Source organism: Sebastes fasciatus, chromosome 8 (genome assembly GCF_043250625.1).
Source record: "Sebastes fasciatus isolate fSebFas1 chromosome 8, fSebFas1.pri, whole genome shotgun sequence".
Lineage (NCBI taxonomy): Eukaryota > Metazoa > Chordata > Actinopteri > Perciformes > Sebastidae > Sebastes > Sebastes fasciatus.
The window spans coordinates 14,029,433-14,040,884 of record NC_133802.1 but is presented as its reverse complement, the minus strand read 5'-3'; the positions used below and the strand labels follow the sequence as shown (position 1 = coordinate 14,040,884).

Sequence of the window (11,452 nt, the reverse complement as noted above, 5' to 3'; positions counted from 1 at the left end):
AAAGGAGTTGCTATTTGATGCCCTGAAGTGAGAACGAGGTGTCATATCTGTCTATAGCTGTTAGCTTAGCTTAGCATAAAGACTATAAAAAGGGGGAAGCATCTAGCCTGGCTCTGTCCAAAGGTAAGCACATTTCTTCTATAAATAAAACCTGAATTTTCAAGGCACCAAGAAATTCCTGCGACAGTAGCTATGTATCAAACTGGGCTTTGATGGTGATCTAAAAAAACATATAACTGTTAATATCTATTCCCCTAATGACAAATGACTTCTTAATTACCTCTTCTGGCTCGATCTCATGTGTTTATTGTGCAGCACTTCAGAGACTATGAGCTGCGGGAGACTGGGAGGAGCTCTGTGTGCAGTGGAGACTTTACACGCCCCCCACCCCGCCAGCCCAGTGAAAATAGTCCACCTGCTGCTGTCAGTCCTCCACTTCCCTTTGCCTGAAGCAACTGTCATCCCCAAAAGATCCTGACAGCAAGGCCAGCTGGGAGCCGGCGCTTAAAAGAAGAATGTTAGCATGTCTCCTTGCCTGCAACTTAAATATCTTCCATGCAGTTCACAGGGTTTAATTTTAGACTCCACATGCGGCCGGAGCAATTGGTTCCTGGCTGTAGTCAAAGCCAGAAGCTTCTCAGTGTGCTCTCTCCTGAGTCATAAATTGGACAGAAGTTGTCCTTCCTTTTGATATCAGCAGAAGAAAGAAGTTACGCAAACATGTCAGACAGTAAAGACCTCGAGGATCTCAATGAAGAGGATATCGACGAGGATGAACTCCTTGCTATGCTTTCACCGGAGGAGCTTAAGGAGCTCCAGAGTGAGATGGATGTTATTATTGCCCCAGATGAGAGGGTACCGGTGGGACAGAGACAAAAGGACCAGACGGAGAAGGCTCCGACAGGGACGTTCGACCACAGATCCCTGGTTGGTTACCTCTACTGGGAGAAAGAGTCGAACCGTATGCTGGAGGAAGAAAGAGTGCCTGCTACGCTGCTGCCCAGTGAGGTAAGAGGTCAAACTCTCAAATGTTTGGGTACAGATCAATTTAAAGTATTAATATTTCTTTAGAAACTATGTGAACCTTCTACTTGTGAGATGTTAAAAGGCAGAATAGCACAGTTCTAACCTTGGCCTGATGTTTTCATCAGAAAATTTTGAGGGAGGAAATTGAACAGGACAAAGAGGAAGAAGATGTGGAATATGAAGTGATAGAGGAAATCATCGAGGAAGAAGCTGTAGATGGTACGGATGGAGAGGAAATTATAGAGGAGATCATTGAGGAAATTGTTGAAGAGGTTGATGAAACAGATGAAAAGGACAAAGGAGTGTATGTGAAAGAAGAAGAAGAAGAAGAAGAGGTGAAGTCACCTGTGAATACAGACAAACAAGAAGATCTTCTAGAAACTAACACAGAAAAAGTATCAGAAAACAATACAGATGACAATCCGCCTTTTTCAGACACAAAGGAGAAGAGTGAGAGCGTAGCCCCAAAACACAGCCCATCACAAGTTGAAGAGAAGGAGGAAGTTAAACCTACTGACTCTTCGCTTCCCAAAGAGGCTCCAGAGGAGCCAGAGATAAATGAACCCAATGAAAAGCTCCCGCAAAAAGAAGAGAGAAAAATTAACAAATTAAATATTCCAAAGCTGGCATTCAATAACATAAAAATGACATCAAGACCCTCGGGAAATGAGACGAACTTGGAGTCGACTCTTGACAAAATACGCAACAACAACCCCTCCATCACGGAGGTGAACCTCAACAACATAGAAAACATCCCCAAAGAAATGCTCTTAGAATACGTCAACGCCTTGAAGAAGAACAAACATGTGAAAACCTTCAGTATAGCCAACACGGGTGTCGATGAAAACATAGCTTATAACCTGGCCAACATGTTACGAGAGAATCGCGGCATCACGACTTTGAATATCGAGTCCAACTTCGTAACCGGGAAGGGCATCGTCGCCATCATCCGCTGCCTCCAGTTCAACGAGACTCTCACGGAGCTGCGTTTCCACAACCAGAGGCACATGTTGGGTCACCACTCAGAGATGGAGATCTCGCGCCTGCTCAAAGCCAACAATACCCTCCTGAAGATGGGCTACCATTTCGAGCAGCCGGGGCCCAGGATGGTGGTGACCAACCTTTTGACCCGGAATCTCGACCGCCAGAGGCAGCTGAGGAAGGAGGAGCAGCGGCAGCAGCAGGTGAAGGAGCAGAGAGAGCTCATGCAGATGTACGAGAACAGTCTGAACCTGCCTCCTGGTTTACTGGAGATGCTCGGCTACATACCGCCTCTAGAACTCCTGCAGGAGCACGGGCTTGTCCCACCCTCGTCAGAACTGAATGCTGTACCACAAATGCAACAGCACATGGAACAGCACACGGAACAGCCACAGCATCAGAAGAAGCTCAAACACAAGAGTGCTCCCACACAAGCCAGCACCGAACCAGCAAGCACAGTGAAGGAAGTCCAGCTGAAGAGAACTCCCAAGAAACGCGACCCTTTTCTGGACCTGGACCCAAGAGATAACAAGGGACCAGAGAGAGCAAGTTTCCAACTGAGGAAGACTCCCAAAGGGAAAGATGTAGGCAGTGGAGCGGCGATGGATGGAAAAGCAAACCTGACTGACGTGATTAAGACTTTGAAGCCCGTCCCTCGCAGACGATTGCCAGCTAAGGTTGACCTCACGCCACGTGATGAACTTCTAACTGAGATCCAAAAGAGCAACGTGGCCTATCTCAAATCTGTGAGTATCCACAAAGTTGTACTGTGAAATCAATCAAGTTGGGATCCTGTGTTTAGGAGAACTTATAACATTTGACAAGTTGTTTTTTTTTAACTGATAAAAAAGGGTAACTGTTGATGGTGTTAAAGGAACAGTGTATAACATTTCCAGGGATCTATTAGCAGAAAAGGAATATAGTATACATTACTATATCCTTCATATCTACATAGGTAGTCCTTCATATCTACATAAGGAGCAGGTCCTCTTCACAGAGTCCGCCATGTTGCTCCACCATGTTTCTACAGTAGCCCAGAATGGACAAACCAAATACTGGCTCTAGCGAGAACCTTTCATGTTTTTACGTTACCTGAAGGCCACCATAGTTCTCCGACACGCTTGTGAAATTGCGGTAACATGAGTCTTAGATTGCAAAACTGTGGTAGCGCCAGCCGCCGTCTGACTTCAGTTGCTCCTAAAGTAGTGTTATTATGGTAAGAATGGCTTCTGAGCGAGGTGAATGGCTTTACCAAGGTTTTGCACTTGGCGGCTAACGTTACCTCAGTCTTGGAAAGGGAGGAGTAAGCAGAGCGGTACTCAGTTGGTTGCAATCTGCAACCACACCAATAGATACCACTGAACCCTACACACTGTACCTTTAAAGCTCTCAAAACAAAAGAGCATTTATCGCATGTGACTGTATTAAATTATCATACTTGTTTTACAGTTTATAAGGTGTTAACTATTAGGATTTTACACCGCTGTCCTAGAAATCTAAGTCATCTTTTAATTTTTTCCTTTGTTGCTGCTTGCAGGTGCCGCTCCCTAAAGAGCTGGAATCAAGTGAAACGAGTCTCCTCTGAGGCGGCAACTTCAGCTCTTTGTTTTTCTCACAATACTGTATGTTTATTTTACACCTATTCTCAAATGAATTATGCTAAAAAAATGAGTGAACCGTACTTTCATTACACAAAAAAAATATTGTCTGGTTGTTGTTCCACTCTTGTGTTGTTAACACTCTAAATGCTGTTGTCTTTAGGAAGTCGTAACAATAAAGGTATAAAAATGAAGAACACCCTATGTTCAATTTACATTTAAATGTATAACCTTTGATCATTTGCATATTTCTTAATATTTTGTGCTAAAAAATAGATTTTTAAAGTAGGTTTGTTTGATTAAATGTTAGATATTTGCATTTTGCTATTAAACAATCTTCCACTCTTTAACCAGGGATTCTTTTTCCTTCTTTTTTAAAAATGGAATAGCTCTATGTCAAACTACATGGATCCCCAGTGACTCATTGCAGCTACTCCCAGTTGCTTTTTGTTGTTTTTCTGATTCTTAAAAGGTGCAGATATGACAAAAAGACAAATTAATTTAAGGGAGAGAAGTCAGAATCCTGAAAAACGAATGTGATGCGGATAATTAGTCAAACGGAATTGTGTACAATCCTGGAGGGGATATTCGTTAGTTCACATTCAGTGGTGTTATAAATAGCTTTTCATTTCACTACTTTGTTTCACAGAAAGATTAAATATAAATAAGATGAGAAACACTTCATTTTGTGATAAATAATTATCTATATATTCACACTGAGACTGCAACATAAATCAGGTTCTCTTTATTTATTTATTTTTATAGAGGACAGCCATATTTTACTTCTAGTTCTGTGATTTCATCATCACTTTTAAAGAATGAAAAAGTCACATAAAAACATAGAGAATATATAATATAGCATCCGTATAACATAAACAGTCGTTCTGAACTGCCATTTTGTGAAGGTAGCATGCACAAACTGCAGTCAAAGTGCACGTGTGGAGAAGCAACAGCAAAACAACTGCTCCTACTATCAGGAGTAACGGTATAAAATGAACACTAAACATTACAGATGACAGATTTAATTTAGATTTTTAATTTTCAAGAAAAAGGCCCAACAAAGAATAGGGAAAATAGCATGGGAGGTTAATCAATTTAATATATATATATATTTTTCTCAATGAAAGTTATGTTCTTTGTATCCTGTAGCCATTTTATACATTTCCACATGCTATATCGTGAAAATAAAGACACCAGAATTAACAACAAACATGTACATATCATGACATAATATTGAAACAATAAAGCTGCACTTGCCATTCATTTTTTTTTTTTTATATTGCATAGCTGTGATCAGAAGGGATACGCTCAGGCCAGCCTGTATGGTCAGGAATATTTAAACTCCAGAGTTAGGCCATATAACCATGTCTACACAAGAAGCAAACTGGTCTCAGATCAGTATTCATAAAGATCCAGAGGAGTGACAAGATGGAATTTATTGCTGTTTAATAAGCAGTTAACAGTTCACTGTGTGTTGGGTAAATTAAACATGCTTGTTTTGAGGTAGCAAACTGAAAGGATCAGATTTTTTTTTCTACAATTGGTATCTAATAACAGCACATTCTGATTTGTTTTTGCTGAAATAAATAACCGTCATGTGGAACAAAGTGCGTCGTCGACAAAGATACGATTTGCTTTTGGAACATTTTTTTGACACAGGAATGACCTTTGGTAACATTTGGTGCCTTTCAACATCCAATCCACGCTGTGATTGTGTTATAATGTTACTATCTGTGAGTAAAGTCACACTAAAGTATGAGAGAATAAAGTAAACCAAATGAATAAAAAGAGTGGGAATGCAAACATCAGTAACTTTTACATGTATAGGGGGGGTTAAAAACTCAACACATGGGACAATATGCTATGGAAATTTTAAATCCATACTGTATGACACTGACTTCCCTTGGCACGCGTTTGGCTAGAGCCTTATTCCTTCAGCTTGCTCTCAATGAAATCCCGAACCTTGTTCATTTTCTCCTCCTGCTGATCCAGGAGATCCATGATGACGCCCATGGGGGTCTTCTTCAGCCCGGCGCCCTCGATATTGTTCTCCAGTCTGTTCTTCATGTTGCGCAGTCTCAGAGAGGCGTGGATCAGAATTACTACAAGAGAAAAACAAGAAGTTATTTATATTATGTGAGAATAAAAACAGAAATGTTTGTGTCTGGGTGATTTTTCTCTGAAAGACATCTTAGGAAATAAGAAAACATAATGTGATACTGTTGCAACTCAGACTGTAAAGCAGGTGGAAGGATCGGCGTGTCCTTTATTCCCATGGCAGGCAGATACTGAATGCATGACATCAGCCAGCAAATGGAGTTCTGTCCAAATCAACAACCCATAGCAACCCGTCAACACAGGCAAAAGTGGGCAGGCCTCCTGGGAAGCGATCACACTGCCTCATCTATCCGCCATGACGTTAGAACTGTAACGATCCAACCCATCAATTATCTAAAAACCACTCTGCTGACTGCCTCCCTGACTCAAAACGTATTTAGAGAGCCGTAACAAATCCCAAACTACACCTCTGAACTACAGTATAGTTTGCCCTGTAATGCTGACTTTATTTTGCAATGTGTGTCATCTGTGACTGTGAATGCATGTCAGTAGTTCTGTACACGCTGTCCAATCCCTGCACTGACTCAGAATGACAGAGTGGGCTTGGAAAAACTTGTTCACCCACAGAAAAAAACCTCAATTATGCATCGCTGTGTGACTCACCATCCCCCTTAACGGTTTATCATATAACATTAGCCAAAGAGTGTTTGCAATATACTGTAGGGAACACAAGTTACAATTCTAATTAGACTAGGCCAAGCCCTAACTATAAATATACGTAAAGTATACGTAGTACCCAGAGAGAATACATATATCACATCATTTAAGTTTAAAGGTTGTGAAGTCGCAAGTAAAACAACTGGTGCTAACCAGGGAACTTATCTGATGCCTCAAAATTAGCAGATGTTTTGCATTTTGGTGTCAAAAACACAGCGTTGTATAAGATGCAGGCAGAGAGTGAGGAATGTGTGTGTGTGTTTTCTCGTAACTAAATGTAATTTAACAAGGGCCACGCCCTTAAATTACATGTGGGAGTGTGTGGGGACCTAAAGAATACAATGAAGAATAACTGACAGCTCAGTTTTTTCTATTATGTTCTATTATGTGATGTAAGTGTCTTTAATTTACCAGGGCAAGCACCTACTGGAGAGGTAATAGCAACATTGACTATAATAAATAAATAATAAATAGAAAAACAGAACAATGTCGAACTTGAATGTTCATTATTGATCTTGGAAACAGCAGTTTCATGTTATCACATGACCAAAATTCCTTATTCATGTGGTAACAATTAAAAACCATCTGAAAAAAAAACAGTTGACAAACTTTTTTCATTCCATTGAGGGAATTTTTTAGGGCACTGTATAGTGCAGAAATGTCACACTTAGAAATAATTCAGACACTCAAATAAAATGTGTGTGGGGGGAGACCGTAAATGTAGTGCACTATATGACAGCCTAAATATAATTTCATAACTGAATTCTCCATTCCCTTTTATTAACGTAAACAGAACCCTGTGACTTACACAGCAAAGGGAAGGTGATTCCAAAGATGAAGACCATGACGCCGCCACACAGCGACAGCAGAAAGTAACTGGTGCCCATGACCACGATGATAAACAGAGTGGGGTTCTTCCTTTTGAAGCTCTTCACCATGGCCTGGTTCTCTCCTGCCCACACCGAACCCATGAAGACCAGAGTCACCACAGATCCTCCCAGGAGCATGCCAAGTGGGTTCAGGAACCTGGATATTGGGGAAAATGAAAGTGGCATATTGTATGTACATGATGAGCTTCAGTGGGTGTGGGCCAGGCATTGTTTTAAATAGCACAACCTGGTGGTGGTAATAAACAATAGCTGATATCCTGGCCTGCTGGTGTACACTATAAGAGGGCCTGCAGTAAGGCCTATACTCATCATGACTACATCATGACCTATTCAAAGTAAACTACCAAACCAGCTTCATATTATGCAAAATCACCACCAGCTAGCAGCAGTGATGTGTGACTGTAGTCCTCTTGTCACCACAAACTGTCTCCTTACTCTTTATTATAGTCTAATTTATCCCTATCTTTCATATTGTAATATAGTTTGGGCGAGTACTTTTCCTCCATTTAAGAAACTCCAGATTCTTACTATTTATGATATCAATATTTCTCAAATATGTGTTTTTATTTATAAGATACTTTCTGGTGAAGGGAATATTCCTGAGCAGTTCTATTTTTAAAACAAATTATCAGGTCCATTCTTACTCAACCCGTCAATCTCTAGATCTTCATCCTCCTAAATTCCTCACTAGTAGAGGTCAATTTTCGATAAGATTTAGGGGAACCAAATTATGGAGTAGCTTTTCACATCTATCAATAAACTGTTCATCTGTCAAATGTTTCAAAAGTCGCTTAAAGGGTCATTTAATTGCTGTTTTGTAATTGCTTTTCCCCATGTTGTCCGTGTATGTTTTTATGTTTTTTTTCCCCACTCACAATGTTGTTTGAAGAAGTCTTTATAGATATTTAAACCAATATCCTCCTCACAAACACTAACCATACACTTCCATACTTCTTTTTTTGATATATTTACTGTACTGTTATTGTTATTATTATATATAATTGTTTTGTTATCACTAATATGTAGTCATATTATTTCTTTATATTAATCCTGTCTCTAAAGGTGGAGGCTTCAGATAAGCCCAGTGGGGTTTTTGCCTCTTCCTGCACTGTATATTATTCTTTTTTTTTTTTTGTTATGTTGTATAGTCTTAAATTGTGCAAAACAAATAAACAATAAACAAACTGTGGGAGCTCCAGATCCAATGTAGCATCACTGGCTCTCAGAAACACAAAAAAACAACCTGGTAAAGTAACATAAGTAACGTTTTAAAGTAAAGAGGATGTGTGGTTGACCGTATATGAAGCACTTGCACATATTTTAAGCTATAGCTACAGCGTTATTGCTGCTAAAGGAAACAAAACGTGTAGCTTAACTGCTAACGTCATAGGCCACGCTAGGTAAAGAGGCTCCACAGTGTAAAGGTTAGCACAACAGTACAGGAATAGCCTGTGTGGTCATGTTGGGTGTGGATGTGAAGGTATGCAGGCTGATTAAACACACAACCAGATGATGGTAGCTCGCTTCCGTTAGCATGCTGACGACTCACCCTACGATGAGGAAAACCACCACAGCCACGGCGAAGTAATTGGTCTGGTAGTAGAGCAAGTTACTGATCACTCTGTTGTTCCACTTGGTTAAATCTCCGAACTCCGGTTTGGAGAACCGGTCGGTACCGGGGTAGAAATCATCCCACGGTCTGAGGGGAGCGAGCTCCATCTTGGCTGCCATGTCTAGTTCAACGTGGAGTGAAGAGACAACACGGACACAAACATTACCCACACACACATGCGCGTAATGCTGCGTAATATTATGACAGGCCAGCTGATCAGCGTCCTCTGAGCGTGGAGGAGGAAGAGGAGGAGACGTCCAACAACTAGTGAGAACGAGTCGGTTCAAAGAGCCGGCTCTTTTAAGTGAACGATAGGAGCCGGCTCTTTTTTTAATTATTATTATTAATTCAAGGCAGAATGATAGGACGATTTTCTCCGCGCCACGGGCACTCCATGCACGAGTGATGTTACGTGCTGTGCCGAGGCTTCGGAGCGTGTGTCGAGTAATCCAGGAAGTTTTCCGCGATGCGCGTATCGAGGCTTGTATCGTTTTAGACCAATGACGTCATTGATGACGTCCCAAGCCCTGCTGACCGGCCATACCACGTGACTGGTTCAGGAAGTGGTTCAGATCTTCACTGGTTAAACCAATGCCACTTTCCAGAAGTGACACAGAACACTAATATTACCCCTCCTGCCATTATTATATTATATTACACTACACTACAATACAATTATTGACCAAAGGATTGGTTTACACACATAAGATGCATTACTCATAAAACAATTACATTTTATTATACATGTATTTTATATACTCATAATATACTTACTAGAAAATAGACATTATATTATATATTATATAGATATAAATTGATTACATGGTAATATGTATATTTTTCAACAGCCTTTACTGGCGCAAAATACAGCATATCACAGATCACATGGTTAAGATCATATCTGCCTGTTTGACACTCTTTGACCACCAGGTGGTTTCATGTGCACATGAAGCCTCGAGAAATGAACCCTTTTCCGAACCAATTTGCTGGAAAGCTTCAATGCTTTATGAAGCTTCAGCTCGCCATCACTACCATGCACCGACTGTGACTGAATGTTGAGTTAATGACGTCCGTGCGACCAATCAGGTGATGACAGACAAGGATCATACCATCAAGCAGGGAGGGGCAGGGATTTGCGGCGTGCTGGCAGTCTACAGGTACAGAGCAGGAGGGAGAGGAGGAGAGAAAGAGAGAGAGAGGAGTGCGGTGCACGATAGCAGACAAGATGAGTGATGGTCGGAAACTAAGCAGCATGTAAAATTATGGTATTTTGGAAATTATAAGGTTTAGTATAATTGTATTGAATAATTTAAGTGATACATGTGCACACATACTAATCAAAGGTCAAAATAGCGCTACATGTGGCTGAATTATAAAAGGCAGAATTGATAAAATGAAGAGCCGTTTGGGAGCTGAAAGAGCCGGCTCTTTTCTTGGTGAGCTGAGCCAAATGATCTGGCTCACTAAAAAGAGCCTGAATTCCCATCACTGCCAACAACAAAGCCGTACTCTCGCTCAAGATCTCGCGCGAGAGAGTCAGATTCTCGGATAAGTGTTTGGAGTGTTACACTTGCGTTCTAGAATGCGCAGCAGCACCAATCAGTGTGAAGATTCCAGTGAAAAACAATAGTATATATATAATAAATAATATAAATCAACATCTAAAAGAAACAAATAACCCATGACAGTTATTTAAATAACAATGTAGAGCGTAAAAAAAAAACTCCAGAGCGGTTGTTGATTCAGACAAATTAAATAAAGAATTTACTAATGCTACATACATGGAATTTTTTGTTGTTGAAAGAAGAGCTCGATTTCCTTTCAGGAATTAAAAAAAGTGCTATATAAATAAAGTTATTTATTTATTTATTTGTACATATTTAAAACTGCACAAAATCCAGTCAATGAAAAAAAACAAGAAATGTGTCAGGAGAGGTCAAGAAGCCACAGGCTTATACAAAGGACCTCCCCCAAACCCCAGGAGGAAAAAAAACAATAACAAAAAAGAAAAGAAAGATCTAAACTAACATAATTTTAAAAATACAACAAAAGTTAAACAACAACAAGAAGTACACAAAATGTGCAGAAAAAACTAACCAAACAGTGGAAAACAATCCAATAAAAACAATGAAAGTTAATTTCTATTATTAAATCACTACAAATATTATCAATAGTAAATACAGCAATCTCGCACATATATAAATATCAGTAAATAAAAAATAAATGTAGCAGTGTTTTTTAGATGTGCATTCCAATATCCGATTTAAATGTGCTATTGATAACATTCAGCCACTAGATTTGCATTCTCCCTCCCTGGTTCCATTGCATTTACTTCACAACAAGTGGTTGCCAGGCACTTATATCGTCAATCTCAGCCATTTATCAGTTTTTTTTCCCCACACGAACTGATACCAACGTTGTTTTACTATTGGCTCACAAGCCTTGTTAGAAGTGGGAACCAAATGTCATATATATTCTACAGAGATAAACAAAACAAAAAATGTAGGACCTGCCAAATGTTTTTTAAAATGATTAATTCACATCAACATTTTTTTTTCAGGAAAAGCTAT

General features: G+C 39.9%; 3 protein-coding genes across 3 annotated transcripts in view; 1 reads left to right on the top strand and 2 right to left on the bottom strand.

The window, feature by feature from the left end:
• The window catches only part of LOC141772554 (serine/threonine-protein phosphatase 4 regulatory subunit 2-like), a 146,785-nt gene that overhangs the window by 114,789 nt on the left and 20,544 nt on the right, over window positions 1-11,452 (bottom strand). The window lies entirely within an intron of this gene.
• On the top strand, window positions 587-3,683 carry lmod3 (leiomodin 3 (fetal)). Its single transcript, XM_074643627.1, has 3 exons — window positions 587-1,008; window positions 1,152-2,753; window positions 3,545-3,683. Exons 1-3 carry the CDS (start codon window positions 721-723, stop codon window positions 3,590-3,592), a joined length of 1,938 nt encoding a protein of 645 aa, XP_074499728.1. The 5' UTR covers window positions 587-720; the 3' UTR covers window positions 3,593-3,683.
• LOC141772544 (PRA1 family protein 3-like) lies at window positions 4,336-9,112 on the bottom strand. The gene is made up of 3 exons (XM_074643626.1): window positions 8,820-9,112; window positions 7,189-7,406; window positions 4,336-5,707 (listed from the first exon to the last, which is right to left on the bottom strand). The coding sequence occupies exons 1-3, from the start codon at window positions 8,999-9,001 to the stop codon at window positions 5,532-5,534; spliced, it is 576 nt and encodes a 191-aa protein (XP_074499727.1). The 5' UTR covers window positions 9,002-9,112; the 3' UTR covers window positions 4,336-5,531.

Bases quoted from the DNA above. Each gene is read 5' to 3' on its own strand.
- lmod3 (XM_074643627.1), top strand. From the start codon at position 721: ATGTCAGACAGTAAAGACCTCGAGGATCTCAATGAAGAGGATATCGAC. The intron at 1,009-1,151 runs GTAAGAGGTCAA...TGTTTTCATCAG, and splicing joins CTACGCTGCTGCCCAGTGAG to AAAATTTTGAGGGAGGAAAT. The intron at 2,754-3,544 runs GTGAGTATCCAC...TGCTGCTTGCAG, and splicing joins ACGTGGCCTATCTCAAATCT to GTGCCGCTCCCTAAAGAGCT.
- LOC141772544 (XM_074643626.1), bottom strand. From the start codon at position 9,001: ATGGCAGCCAAGATGGAGCTCGCTCCCCTCAGACCGTGGGATGATTTC. The intron at 7,407-8,819 runs GTGAGTCGTCAG...CCCAATATCCAG, and splicing joins GTGGTTTTCCTCATCGTAGG to GTTCCTGAACCCACTTGGCA. The intron at 5,708-7,188 runs GTAAGTCACAGG...TTTCTCTTGTAG, and splicing joins AATCACCTTCCCTTTGCTGT to TAATTCTGATCCACGCCTCT.